The sequence below is a fragment of the Kluyveromyces marxianus genome, chromosome 7, assembly GCF_001417885.1.
Source record: "Kluyveromyces marxianus DMKU3-1042 DNA, complete genome, chromosome 7".
NCBI lineage: Eukaryota > Fungi > Ascomycota > Saccharomycetes > Saccharomycetales > Saccharomycetaceae > Kluyveromyces > Kluyveromyces marxianus.
Window position 1 is genome coordinate 190,520 of NC_036031.1, and position 14,033 is coordinate 204,552.

Sequence of the window (14,033 nt, forward strand, 5' to 3'; positions counted from 1 at the left end):
TTCGTAAGCATTCGAAACGAAAAGATGTCAGGGATTGCGTTCCGTGTGCCTCTTACCGGCGAGGAAAAGCAAGCGTTTTCGCAACACTTTACCCGGCTAGATGATGAACAACTGGGAATTGTAACTGGCGAGGCTCTAAGGCCATTATTCAGCCAATCTGGGTTGACAGCGCAGCAATTGTCGCAGATATGGACAATATGTGATACAGAGAATGCAGGGTTCTTGAAAGAAGATCAGTTTTACGCAGCCATGCGGATGATTGCCCATCTACAACAAAATCCTAGTGCGCCAATTACCTTGGAATTGTACCAAACCCCTGCGTCCAAACTACCGGTTTTCAACCAACAGGCAGGAGTACAGTCATCGGGAGCAGGTACTGGTGCCGCTCCACCAGCCACAGTTCAAAGGAATGGTTCTGTTATGAACAGATCCGTAAGCAAGACCAACACGGGATCACCATCTACATATGCGGTTATCCCCGTGTGTACACCCCATGATTATGCGAAGTTTTCGCAATTGTTCGACAGATCTACCGATGGATCTGGTGTGTTGGCTGGTAACAAGGCTAGAGAAATATTCATTAAGGCAAAGTTGCCAACTCAAACCTTGGGTGCTATCTGGGGTTTGTGTGACAGAAACAACAGTGGTAGTCTTGATAAAATTGAGTTTGTCATGGCCATGCATTTGATCCAATTGACTTTGCAACAGAATCCAGCAGTTCAGAATTTGCCTTCCGTCTTGCCAAACTACTTGTGGAACTCCTTGACCAGTACAGCATCCTCTTCCATGACTCCGTTGAGCGCTAACAACACAGGTTTTTCGTTTAGCTCGGGTAACGGATCGGTCGTAAGGCACTCATCCATTGCTAGAAAACCTTCTTTGTCAAGGCTTCCCTCCGGAACCTTTTCTAATGCAGCTGTTGATTGGACCTTGACCCCTGAGAAGAAGCAGCAATTCGACGCTATATTCGATTCTTTGGACAAGGAGAAAAAGGGTTCCTTGGGCTCTAACGTCTTGGTCCCATTCTTTTTGACTTCCAAGCTAGGACAAGATGTCTTGGCAACAGTGTGGGATTTGGCAGATATTCACAACAGTCCTGTATTTACTAAGGTTGAATTCGCCATTGCAATGTTCTTGATCCAAAAGAAAAATGCGGGTATAGACTTGCCAGATGTTGTCCCAGACCAATTGTTACACTCCCCAGCTTTGGGTTTGTACCAAAACAATCAACAGCAACAACAGCAACAACCAGCTCCAAGAAGCCCTATTGCTCTACCAAAATCTAACGAAGCCGCGCCTGCATACCAGAATTTACCCGCTCCAGTTCAAGTTCAGAAAACTAGCAGTAGCGCTTTAGATGATTTGCTGGGTCTAAATGAGTCATTCACTCCTCCACCACAACAAGCTCAACTCCAATCGCAGCCACAATCACCTCCTCCTCCCCCAGCTCATGCTCCTTCAAACATGAGAAAATTCAGACCTACTTCTACGTTTGGGCAAACTATGATTCCAGAAGAATCCAATCCTTCTCAAGAGCCGGAGCAGCAACAGCAACAGCAACAATTTGCGCAAAGTAACTTTTCACGTTCAACAAATGCTCCTCCACCACCTCCTTCCAAGCGTAATTCTTCTTTGCCAAACGTTCCAAACTTTACCGGTACCATTGGCTCCTCAGGCTCAAGTGCTGCCGCTTCAACACCGGGTACCGTTGGAACAAATAGATCTATCATTCCAAATGTAAGCTCGTCTGCACCTCCATCATCTCTTTCTCAAGCTACTACAGAGTTAGCAAACCTATCGACTCAGGTAAGCTCATTGACTACTCAAGCAACTAAGGTACACGGTGAGAAAACAGCTGCACAAAACGAACTTACACGTATTACCAATATGAAGGCTTCGATCGAAAGCAAGTTAGTTACTCTTCGTGCCTCGTACGATGCTGAGGTTCGCCAAACAGAAGAGATCCAAACTCAGTTGAATTCTCTCCGCCAAGAAAATGAATCTCTAAAACAACAAACTGCAGTAGCTGAGGCAAACTACCATGCTGCACAGGCCCAAAATGAAGATCTCCAAAGACAATTGCAAGAAGCCCAGGAAGAAGATAGGCAGTTAAAAGAAAGATTGGCACAATTTAACACTTTGACAGCCGAATTGCAAGAGAAACTCTCTCAAACCCAAGAAAATGTTAAGGTAGAAAAATCCAGAGTTGATGTTCATGCTAAGCAACTAGAAGTAGCGGAGGTGACATCAAGTAATCTCCAAGAGGAGATTCAAGCTCTTGAACAAACCTTGGGTGTTTATCTGTCGAAGCATAAAGAATTGAATGACTACAAGGCCACAATTGAAGCTCAACATGCTGAGATGCAAAACAAACATCAGGCGTACCTGGCCAAGTCTGAGGAGATTCAGGCCAGAGAAGCTGAAGTTCAAGCAAGGACCGCAGAAGTTGAAAAGCAAGAGCAACTGTATCGTGAACAAGTCGCACAATTACAACAAATGTTTGATGATTTGCAGAAAAAGAAGGCAGAATTTGATGCAGTTAATTCTGATTTCGAGAAACAACAGTATGACTATGCAGACAGAGTTCAAAAATTCTCTGAGAGTCAAATGAAATTCGCCATGGGTGAAATTCCAGACGATGAATACACTAATGAACTATTACAACAAAAGAAATCGACAGCACAATCTACCGAGGGAGGAGATGATGAAGAGAAGCAGGAAAGTGTTTTCGACAAGGATGTTCCAACTCCTGTTTCACAGACAGAACCAGACGATGAAGAACGCAATCAACAGCTACAAAATGGTGAACTGCATGAAGATCAACAAGCAAATCAACAAGGTACTGAAGATGAAGTAGCTGCCGAGGCTATGGCTGATTCTTTCGAAGGAAGTTTGAACGAATATGGAATCCCAAGGACAGGATCTACTACCTCTTCTACCGCTAACAATCCTCCCCAATCAGTTAGGGATGAGGTTGATAGTGAACCAAAAGAAAATGCATTGCCAGATATTGACCAACAACTGGAGGATGAAGATGAAGATGATAACGTAGAGAGCGGTGAGAAAGAAGAGAAGAAGGAAGATGCTCCTAAGGCCATTTCTAACGAGCAACTTCCTGGTGGTTGGTCTACTGGTTCAACTTTAGAAAAAGAGGAAGCTTCTCATTCCAACCCTGACTCTGGGTCTGGATCTGATTCTGATTCTATTAAGAAAACGCCAGTACTGGGTCCTCAAGACAAGAGTGCATCTTCGGTGGGAAAGGACAGTAACCAATTGCCTCAGATTCAAAATTTGACACTCGATAATGATGAACTGTCGTCAAGTGATGAGGACGAGCAAGAGAGGTTTGAATCACCTGAAAAGAATGTCCCAAGTAAAACTGACACTCCCGAATTTGTGAATCAGTTTGAACATATCTCTCATCAAGACTTAGATGACAACGTTTTCCACGATGCAAGTTCGGTGAGACCATTTAGTACTGCTGAGTCTACTAACGCTCCTGTGGGTAATGACGAATGGGATGAGATATTTTCCGGTTTAGGAAATAACACCAATACATCTCGGAGTGTAGGTAATGGAGGTGCTGCTCCTTCTGCACCACCTGTGCATTTGCAACACCCAATGCCAAGCACAGGATCTGTTCCTACTTCAGGCTCCAGCAAGCCTCCAATTGACAGAGGAATTGCTGTAACTCCAAAGTCTCTTGCTATTGAAGAGCTAAGCAGTATGGGTTTCTCTAAGGAAGAAGCCACTAAAGCTCTTGAAAAGTGTGACTGGGATTTGGATGATGCCACGAATCTACTACTTGATGGTGCTTAGTTTTCCCTGATTCGTTCTGTTATTACCTATTATGATTTTACATTGTAAACAAAAAAATATCTACATATATGTATATATACTGCACTTATGTTTGTTCAATCTTGTCTAGTTTCGATTATCATATCAATGACTGCTTGTTTTATTACATCATCTGGAACAGAAACTTCGTCTTTAAGGGTATCATCATAAATTTGTTGCAATTTATCTAGTTCTTCGAAAACTTTATCATTAAGGTCTTTAAGCTCGCTCTCTAGAGTGCTATTCATATTTTTAATAGACACTAGTCTTTCTTCTAACTTCTCGAGCGTTGATAATTTTGCAGACTGTAAATTCCCATCTATTAATTCAGAAGGCATGAGCTCGTCCATTCTTCGCAGGTTATTTGTACCTGTCGAAGATATATTTCTGCGTTTGGCCTTGTCAATAAGCTCATCAAGTTGATTTAATTTCTCTTCAATGTTCCTTTCGTGAAATATGGCATCAAATTCTACTCTAGATAAGTTTGCCCATAGTTTAGACACCTGTTGTTGACATACGGATAAATTTTCACTACCCTCTCTCGTTTGACAATACTCCGGGAAACAATCTTGTATCTTTTCCCATGATTCAAGTTGTTTGATGCTCTCTTCTAATGCCTTATTACAGACTTGAACAAGCCTTTGGAACCGCACATGATCAACGTTATTCCCATTCTGACTAATAGACATTATGATCTGATACAATATAACTGTATATGGATGGATATGCCGTTATTCTGGGCTCTTCCTTTTTTGTTCTTTTTACTTTCGGAATTCAAAATCGCCAAACCTTTATTTGTTTAGTATACAACAGGATCTTCTTTGTTATTATTATTATTATTATTATTATAATTATTCAGTATTAATATGTAAAGACGAAATGAAAAGACAAGTGGGACCAAAGCAGGTGCAGAACCTCGATTGTATATAGAGCACTCCAGATGTTACTTACAGCACAACGTCTTGTTGCTATATCCAAATGGAATGGAAGTTTTTCACTAACGAATTATCTCATAGCTGCAACAGCGCTCAGCGTGAGTAATGAGTACAAGGAAATTCCGAAAGTGTATCACCTAGCGATGATGATGAGTGAGGAACCGAATAATGATGATGAAAGTTTAAATCGTACCGTGAATACAGTTTTAAGTATGTACGAGAAAGAACTCCAAGATACAAATAGCTTAATTTTTGAAAGGAAGCACCATATGCCGACTGGGGAAAGAAGCAATATCTTTGAATCTATGTATGAAGTCCCTAGCGAACGGCAGAGAAAATTAACCAAGCAATTCCGTGAAGCGCTACTCAAGACAATTCCTTTGGCTGGAATACCTAAGGCCATAAATAGTTTGCTTCTTTTGTCCAGCGTTACGCCAGCTTCGTTGACCCCTTCTTACCAGAGTGTGCCAAGAAGTGGTACTACTCCACAAGAACTTTTTCCTGATATTGTACGCACCATAAACTCTGAAAACCACGTAGATCGTGGTATGGCCCATTGGAATCATCTCTACGGTAAGGTTTCTGGAAGGGTGATTAATAAATTGAATAGAGCGTATCCGGATCTTTGGTACAGTGTAATGGCACATGGATATGGGCCAGTGCTTTCATTTTCGGATATTCTTGATGCACGTGAGACAAGTCTAATTATCATCGCTTCTCTAGTGCCCCAGGATGTGAATATTCAGCTTTGGGGTCACCTAAAGGGTGCTCTTAATTTGGGATGTACGGAGGAAGACATTGAAAATGCTAGATCTTTAAGTATTGAAGTTGCTCGCTGGTGCGGAGTAAAATGGAAAGGCGATGTGGTGAAGTTATAGGATGCAATCACATAATATTGCGTTCCGTAATCGTACGCATGTGTTTAAGATTCATTTTATCAAACAATCTAATGAGCCAAGAGTATGGCTTATTTCGTTCAACTCATAAATATTCTAATAGTATGCTTTTGCATGCACTGTACAAAATGTACAGAATACGGTATGTTCTCTTACGTATATATAATAAAAAAAGGTGTATAAGATGCAATTAATTTATGGTGTAAGCACTAAAGGCTACTCATTACCATATGACATGACTTTTGAAGTTCTTTATCATTGATTTGGTTTAGGAGTTGGTTCATCTTTTAGAAAACATTTCCAAACTGAATTTGGGGATTTTGAGATTGGAAACGATATTGGTTGATTTCTTGGCTGCTGCTGTATCACAAGATCCGTTGTTTGTGCAAGGCCCATTCATTTCTTCATTCCTCCTTCCGAACAGTTGCCACCACCACTCTACTTTCTCCCAATCAGGGAGAATCCACTCTTCTTCTGTATCCGTTGAAGTGTTATAGTTTGGATTCGTAAATTCATTCCTTCTTGACTTAAAATAGTCCCATACGCTCCTAGTCAGTTTATGAGCCTGGTTCACCACTCTCTCGTGTTCATTGTTGAAGAGGAACGTTCCATATTGGCAAGAGTATAGATGGTATACTAGCCTCCTTAGAAAGCGTTCATTGAATTCGAATCTGTTAGGGTATTGAATCAAAAGTTGGTGGACGCAGTCTAAGAACTGCTGGAAGACAGGAGATGTAAGTTTCATATTTGTTCCATTCCTACTTTTCTTGAGCTTAGATGCAGTTGGCAAGTGGTCGGCGACTGAAGTCATGGCAGCGAAATCGCCTAATTCGTTTTCTCTTTTATCGTTTAGTGTCAGCGATTCTGTACCAAGAGATATGCTTAACCGTGATGAATGGTCGTGGAATATTGAAGGGGAGCTTAGATGGCCTGATCTTTCACAGAATCTGTGACCAAATGACAACCAATCTTTTTCAACTAGTACCATAAAGCCGTCCATAGTTCTATAGTATGGATCAAGAGAAAGCTGCACGAGAGAAGTAATTTGTGCGGTCCTGTCCCAACCGTCCGAGCAATGTACTAAAATATTGGAGTGGTTAAATACCATTGACTTCACTAAAGTATCCGTCGACGATAAGAGTAGTTTAATGTATCTGAGCCATGAATTTGATTTATCAGAGTTGAGCATGTTCTTATCGATTGGAAGGTATAAGTCATTATCCACTAAATAGTTGTCAACCAAAGAGTTTAATGAGTCCCGCATAACGTGAATATTATCTATCCCAAGAAACATTCTGGAACATGTGTCATTGAACCCATAATTATCCATATTTTCAGTCCCACCCCCTAATGCTGTCTGTGCCATTGCGTTTGTTGTTGGTCTGGCATCTACGATGATGTTTTTATTCGTTCTATAGGTCGCACACTGGAAAATTTCCTTGATCAACTTCTCATCCTGTATTGAACGTTGTTGTGTAATTCCCGGGAGCGGCTGTGCACATCTTGAGATAGATGTTCCATTCTTTGCATAATAGTACGTTAGAACTGGAATTCTTTGTTGCGATCTATATTTAACGGAGTACGACAATAAAGTATCGGAAACGGTTTTCGGTACTACCAATTTGTTAGGATACGTTTTACAAAACGAGTAATCTTCGTTGATAGTTGAAATACGCCATTTTACGTTTGCTGGCGCATCACCTGTACCTTCATAAAATTGAATGCCTTGTCTTTCAAACTCCTTTTCCGGATCATAAATGTTCCAGCTATTGAATGGGGTTTCGGCTTTGTTAGGCGAATATATGAACGCGTACAGCTTATGCACGTCATCCAAAACCGTGAGTTTCGACAAGGAGTCAAAAACGTCTTGGGCATTTTTTTCATTATCCAAATCCAGAGAGAAAATGTTGTAATCCTTAGTGATCACCTTAATATTGTAGAACATCCAGATGTCCTTACCAGCATAAAGCTCCTCCTTTTCCCATTCGCTACGGTGCTTGTACTTGGAAACCAACGAGCTACCCTTGTTTCTGAATACAGACGCTATTGTCGGGTATGCTACCCAGAACTCACGCGAAGAATTATCATCCGTGAAGATTAAGTGATGTGTAGTCAAGTGAATGGAACCCTTCAAAGAAATACCTCTCTTGTGCCAAATAACATTGTCGACTCTGGCAACCTTGATATAATCCATTCGCGCTTTTAATTCTAGTACTCCTTATGTTTTGGTATTTCTATTTGGACTGTTGGGATACAATTAAAGTGAAGTATGATTATAGTAATTATTGTTGATAATGTTATGATTAATAGTTTAGCGGCTTGCCTTTGAAGTACTCTAACTAAACAAACTAATTCAACTCCGAATTACACATACGTAACAGTGTTCCTGTACGTGATTTCTACGTGTATACCTGCGGCTTCTCAATGTTGTAATTACACCCACACCTACCTTCTTGGGCTGTGTGCACCTATGGCAAGACTCTCTCTTTTTTTCCGTAATTTGTAAAGGGTCTGAACTCTGTGTAAAAGAGTTACAAACCTGTATTACTGAGATATGATTTTTTTTTTTTTTTGGCAAGTTTAGTACGGGATCAGCGAGGGAATTTGCTGAGAAAGAGGAACGACAGCAAGAGTTCAAGCTTGCGAAAGGGGGTCCTCCGACGAACGGAGGATTGTGCGTAAATATAAATGACCGTTAAACAACATATATAATTTATCCAGGGTATCATAGAGGTGTTATCGAAGTGAAACAAAATAAAATAAAATAAAATAAAATAAGAGTAGAGTAGAGTAGAGTAGAGTAGACCAAAGTTGAGATGAAGAAAAAAATAATAATAATGAATAAAGGTAAAAAGGTTGGCCGTTGGTAGCGGCATCATCAGCATGGCGACAGTCTTGAAGATCCCCAGGATCTAGTCAGACGTCCCGTTATAATAAGTTTTATTGGAAGCATGGGAGGGTTTGGTTTTGGGTTTTTTTTTTTTTTTTTTTAAAATGACTATTGTGCAAACCTCTCTTTTTTAGAAGCGACAAGGCCGGACTGCTGCTGCAGTGTTCCCCTGTCATCACCTACATTGGGTGATGGGAAGTAGCTCCAATATATACTTGCCCTCCTTGTACTGCTGGTTACTCTTCTCGCTCTTGAGGTACCTCCAGCCAACAAGAGCACCGCAAGTAGAGCAGAATATGTCACAAACGACATATTTCCCCGTAATCATATACCGGGTCTGGCGCTCGCCCTCAAAAACATTAACTACCTCGTTCATAAGATATGCGTCGCCAGTTTTTCCCCGATAGTCCTTTGACATAAGCTGCGTGCTTGACGACAAGTGCGTGCGACAGTTCCGGCACCCGTAGATGACAAACCGTTCATGCTTGTGCTTCAGACAGATATCCTCCGTAGATGGCTTCTCGATGTAAACGCAGCAGCTTATTCCCATGGCACACGCAATATACTCACTAACTAATCAAACTTTGAAAATATTCCTTTCGTTTTACCAAATGGTGATGGACGATACTCCTCCTCTAGAAATCTAAACCACTTACCACCTACTTTTTATCCGCTATTACTCCCCAAGCTCTTTCTCTCTCTCTCTTCTATATATAAAAGGGCCTTTCTAATCGAGAGAAAACTACAACTAGAACCAATCAAGTCGCCAAGTAACTCCAAGTAACCCAAAAAGAAATACAGCCCTTGAGGAATGAACAATGAACAATCAACTATCTATCCAACCCTAAAAGGTCCAAATGAAATAAAAAAAATTTCCTCCGGTGATCCTAGTCCTAATCGTAATCAAATCAGTATATCCGCTAATAGCTCTCTGCCACTTTTTCCAAACCACTAGCGCAACTTATTCGCTAATCTTCCACTCCTCTCAAACACATCTTTAATCCCATATATATAAATCCCTGTTTTATCCGAATTCTGTCGTTATATAATGACGGGTATGTGTGTGACTCCCTAAAAATAAATCTATACAGGGAAAGGCAGGGGAATCGTTACAGTTTTGGTGCAAAATACGACTAATGCGTGCAAACGTATCCGGAAAAGCATATGGATATGTTTAGTGGCATACCCTGTCAACCAGCCGGTGCGTTTCCCACCTGTATATTCTTGTATAGTCCTGTATAGCCTCCCACACTCTTTCCTCCATACTACGCTATGGAAATATATAGACCAATCCGTTCGGCTTTCTTTCTCTATGGAACATTTTGGATTCAAAAGTGACTTTGGGCAAGACAAAGTTTGGGACTGGAGCGACCACTCAAGAGACAGACAGACAGATACACACACTCGCTGACTACCCTGCACACCTGACCAAGCCTGAACAGTAACGAGCACCAGTCTGTTCAATCCTGGTGGTGAGGAGCCAAAATCAGTCACGTGCAACCTCTCTTCCTCTCTTCCTCTCTTTCTGCTCTTCTTTTTCTCCCATCTTTTTTCCCATCTTGAAAATACTATATGTATGGCACACTGCATAAGGTAATTATAATTAATTTACATGATAAACGATATAGTGTGTAAAATAAAGTGGCACTGAAGGAAATACACCTGGTTAAAAGAATATACTAGATAAAAAGAACGGCATTATATAATATTAAGGACATAAATAATTAGTTGCTTGAATAACCATGGGAGAGGAATGTCAGCGCAGGAGGTGAGAGGTCTCAGAGAGAGGAGCTGAGCGGAAAACCTCAGACCAGGAAATTCGGAAATATAGTTTAATTTAATTAAAATTTAAAGGCTGGGATGGGAAATCACCATGCCTGCAATTCCTCGATGTAATCTAGCGTTCCGGCGGATCTGGAGCCGCACAAGTCTGCAGTTGCAGCCCTGACCGCATCACAGATGGATCCATGGCAGCAACTTAACACAGCGACGTCACCCGTGGGGACACAGGACAGGTCTTCTCTCACGATGAAATCGACACATGGTCTTTCGTACTTGAAATCGATGTTTGACATTTCCTTGACGACGTAATCGTCTGAGATGTTGGAGGAGTCGGTGAGCTCGACCATCAGCGGCTCTTGGCCGTTTCCGATGTTCTTTTCGTTGTCGCTTGACTCGAAGGCATTTGTTGGTTTATTATGTCTGGTCACGTGGATGACTACTTCCACGTTGCTGAACCTTTGCAAGGCCGCCAGCTCATCGCGGAACCAGTCCACGGCTTTTCTCGTTTGGATGATCCAGTTGAACTTGATGGTCTTTTTCTCGGAGCCTGGGGCCTTCAATAGCTTGATGATGTATGGGTACACACCGGGGATACCGTTCCCGCTGCTGTATACCATCACATGATCGTAGTGGTCCAGTTTGTGTTCTGATCCGTAAGGGCCCTCGAAGAGCACCTTCATTTCCATACTGTCGCAGCCCTGCTTCTGCATCTGCTTCATGATGATGGAGGTGGCTCCCTTTTTGATCTTGATGTACAGGTTGATGCTCTTCCCGTCCTCGCTCTCGACAACCGAGAATGGATGCGACTGCCAGAATAAGCTGGTTTTCATAAAGTAAATGTATCCGAACGCACCGGGGTACACGGGCCAGAATTTGTTTCTTGGCATGGTCACCACGAGCACCTCGTCATGGACTAGTCTCACTTGGGCAGTCTTCACACCGAAACTCAAGATCCTAACCACTCTAACAAACCTGTCGAAAGCCCAAAAGGCTGTTGCAAAGTAAACGAAAATAGTAAAGTCGAAATCTTTCACATGATGCCATGCTCCGACCATGAAGGCTATTGCCAGCATAATGTGAAGGTATAGGAACACCTCATAGTTCAACGCTCTTAGTTTCCCGTTGGCTTGCAACAACATAATACCCCCTGCTACAACAGCAACGGATCCGTATTTCCAGAATGTCTGTTTCACAGCATACACCGAGTAGCCGTGTGTCAATTTATAATAGTGAACGTAACAGCAAGCATGAATGACAGCACTCAAGACACATGTTCTTGCCACGGCCTTGTGATAAGCAAAGAACGTCGATTGCTTCCAGCCAGTCCACCAGATAAATAAGTTGTTACGACCAGCCAGCAAGAATGTCATGATGATGAGGTACACACATATGATACCAGCTCTATCGGCAATCACACGACTCAAATAAATACTGCGCGTGCTGTAAACCACGTCACCAACGACATGCGAACGATAGCTGATACAAAGGAATACTATCCACATAATGAAATAGCCACCAATTAGAACCGAATGACCTCTTGTAGGGTAGAAACCGCCGGTTATAGGAGCCGGGGCCGCATGAGTACCATTGAATAACGAGGGTACAACGACATGCTTTTTGAATAAGCGAACGGATCTTGCTTTGAGGAATAGTCTCTTGATAGAAGCTGTCTTCTTTGGAAACAAGACACCAAACCAATGAATAATACCACCAAAAAAGAAAATGCCTACAAGGTATCCGGTCAATGTTCCACCATAATAAAATGAATGATGATAACTGTTGAAAAAGTTTTCCATTGACTTGAAATTGGCGACGTAGATCAATGGGCTGTAATAAATTGGATATGTGATTGGAATAGTACGGTTGTAATTTGGCACGGTACTGACATTTACCATGTGTGCAGTAGCGTTGTGATAAGTATCTAACACATATGTTTCATTAAAATGACACATTCCTTCCATCATACCAAAGAATGCAGCCTTTGTCGTGTCATCTTTTATCTGGTCGAACACACAGTTGAAATAAGAACCTGCATAAGCATCGTTTCTACAAACGCATGTGGTATCCCTAGGATTAAGACAAAAAGTTGCCAATGCAATGATGGCTTGATGACATGATGTTGTAATCTTCTCTACTGGGGGTCTGTCCCTAAATATTTTGTCAAAGTCAGCAGCGGCAGAAAATCTAGCAAAAAATGTAATGAGTAACGCAAGAAGCGTAGGTAGTTGTAAAAGCTTCATATTGGACCTTCACCCCAAAAAAAAATAGTCTTATTCGGTTTCTCTAAGTGAAAATCGAATATCTCAATGTCACTGGAATTTTGTCACTGGTTCTTGGTCTTTTTGTCAATAATTAAAAACCTTTAGAAAATGACAATAACTAGGATACAACTCTATTGGAATAACTCCTTTGAATTCTTATATTAAAGCTACGAATTCAAATGATTTATATATGCTTCAGTGTGACTTAATCTCAGCCATCTAGGTTTCGGATCGCCGAACAGAGCATCGCAACGACGCCTCCTCATCAACAGGGCTTATCGGTTCTCAATGCCTGCTAGCCAAGCGTGTACTCCCCATATTGGACGTTACTACGACAAACGTAACGCGTGAGATCTGCGCACGCACGAAGGTAGGGCTGGCTGAATATTCATTGTAGCTATTGCACAACAATTCAAACCTCTATGACAATGCTGGTAACTGAGATCGATAAGTTCTAGCCAAGAAAAAATGCTGACAATTTGACTTTGCTTCATCTCCATAGTATTTCTAAGAAATAGAGCCCTACGCATCGGTATGCGAAAAACACAAACAAACACATGAAGCTTTTCTACGGCAAGAAGGATCTCGGTGAACGGCACTTTCTTTTCAAACCCGAAATACTACTAGACCATCCTAGTACAAAGTTTGTATCCCATACCCCTCAAAATTTTCTTCAACACCTATGAGCGGATAGTCAAACAACTAATGCTGTGTACGTAAACATAATACCGCGAACCCTGTGTCACAGACTTGCATGTACCTTAGAGCTAAGCCATTTCAGCGTTCCGTTATGCAAGAACTCACATGTAAAAAAACTCATGTTGGACGAGCTTTTTTTCTTCCTGCTTTGTTTTCTGTATGCTCGAATTGCCGTGCGTCGAGTCAACTCAGCCCTTTTCATTTCGAACTGCCGTGAAGAAAAAAAAAAAAAGGGTTTTGTATGCTAGTAGAGCGCATCTACCCCTCTTTCGCAGAAAGAACAGAGATAACTAAGATTTCATATCTGCCACAGAAAGGCCTATACCTCAAGCTGACATACCCGTCTTTTACTGCAGGTAGTCCGTGTCTGGCCGTGCGGGCAGATCTTAGATCTCATCGGCTGTCCTAGAATTTTACGTAGTGAGCAATTTTACCCTTTTTTTAGAAGGGGATATTCGAGGAACAACGGCTTTCTCGGGTAGCATGAAGCATAGGATGATGATGAGGATGGTCTTACTAAGATATTATGAAGGAATAATGGAAATGGGTTATGTACTTTCCACGGATAAACCTTTATAGCAGAAGGAGAATGGTATCTGTAACAAGGTGTGTATGCATAAGGGTTCTACTAAGGCACATACCACAGCACAATTCGGCAAGAGAACCAAGAACTAAGAATTAAGAATTGTCGATAGGCACGAGGTAACGTATTTTTGCCTTGTTTTTTGCTTTA

The 14,033-nt window shown here is 41.6% G+C and overlaps 6 protein-coding genes across 6 annotated transcripts; 2 read left to right on the forward strand and 4 right to left on the reverse strand.

Annotated features, from left to right (window-relative positions):
- Nucleotides 1–24: 24 nt before the first annotated feature.
- On the forward strand, nucleotides 25–3,819 carry EDE1 (Ede1p; the record flags this gene model as incomplete). Its single annotated transcript, XM_022821344.1, has 1 exon — nucleotides 25–3,819. The coding sequence occupies one exon, from the start codon at nucleotides 25–27 to the stop codon at nucleotides 3,817–3,819; it is 3,795 nt and encodes a 1,264-aa protein (XP_022677715.1).
- A 95-nt stretch (nucleotides 3,820–3,914) lies between these two features.
- Nucleotides 3,915–4,526, reverse strand: NNF1 (MIND complex subunit NNF1; the record flags this gene model as incomplete). Its single annotated transcript, XM_022821345.1, has 1 exon — nucleotides 3,915–4,526. One exon carries the CDS (start codon nucleotides 4,524–4,526, stop codon nucleotides 3,915–3,917), a length of 612 nt encoding a protein of 203 aa, XP_022677716.1.
- Nucleotides 4,527–4,777: 251 nt separating this feature from the next.
- On the forward strand, nucleotides 4,778–5,650 carry PXP2 (Pxp2p; the record flags this gene model as incomplete). Its single annotated transcript, XM_022821346.1, has 1 exon — nucleotides 4,778–5,650. The coding sequence occupies one exon, from the start codon at nucleotides 4,778–4,780 to the stop codon at nucleotides 5,648–5,650; it is 873 nt and encodes a 290-aa protein (XP_022677717.1).
- A 298-nt stretch (nucleotides 5,651–5,948) lies between these two features.
- On the reverse strand, nucleotides 5,949–7,862 carry YMR1 (phosphatidylinositol-3-phosphatase YMR1; the record flags this gene model as incomplete). The annotated part of the gene is made up of 1 exon (XM_022821347.1): nucleotides 5,949–7,862. The coding sequence occupies one exon, from the start codon at nucleotides 7,860–7,862 to the stop codon at nucleotides 5,949–5,951; it is 1,914 nt and encodes a 637-aa protein (XP_022677718.1).
- An 871-nt stretch (nucleotides 7,863–8,733) lies between these two features.
- Nucleotides 8,734–9,108, reverse strand: MOH1 (Moh1p; the record flags this gene model as incomplete). Its single annotated transcript, XM_022821348.1, has 1 exon — nucleotides 8,734–9,108. One exon carries the CDS (start codon nucleotides 9,106–9,108, stop codon nucleotides 8,734–8,736), a length of 375 nt encoding a protein of 124 aa, XP_022677719.1.
- Nucleotides 9,109–10,426: 1,318 nt separating this feature from the next.
- On the reverse strand, nucleotides 10,427–12,580 carry CFL1 (ferric reductase family protein; the record flags this gene model as incomplete). Its single annotated transcript, XM_022821349.1, has 1 exon — nucleotides 10,427–12,580. One exon carries the CDS (start codon nucleotides 12,578–12,580, stop codon nucleotides 10,427–10,429), a length of 2,154 nt encoding a protein of 717 aa, XP_022677720.1.
- Nucleotides 12,581–14,033: the final 1,453 nt, after the last annotated feature.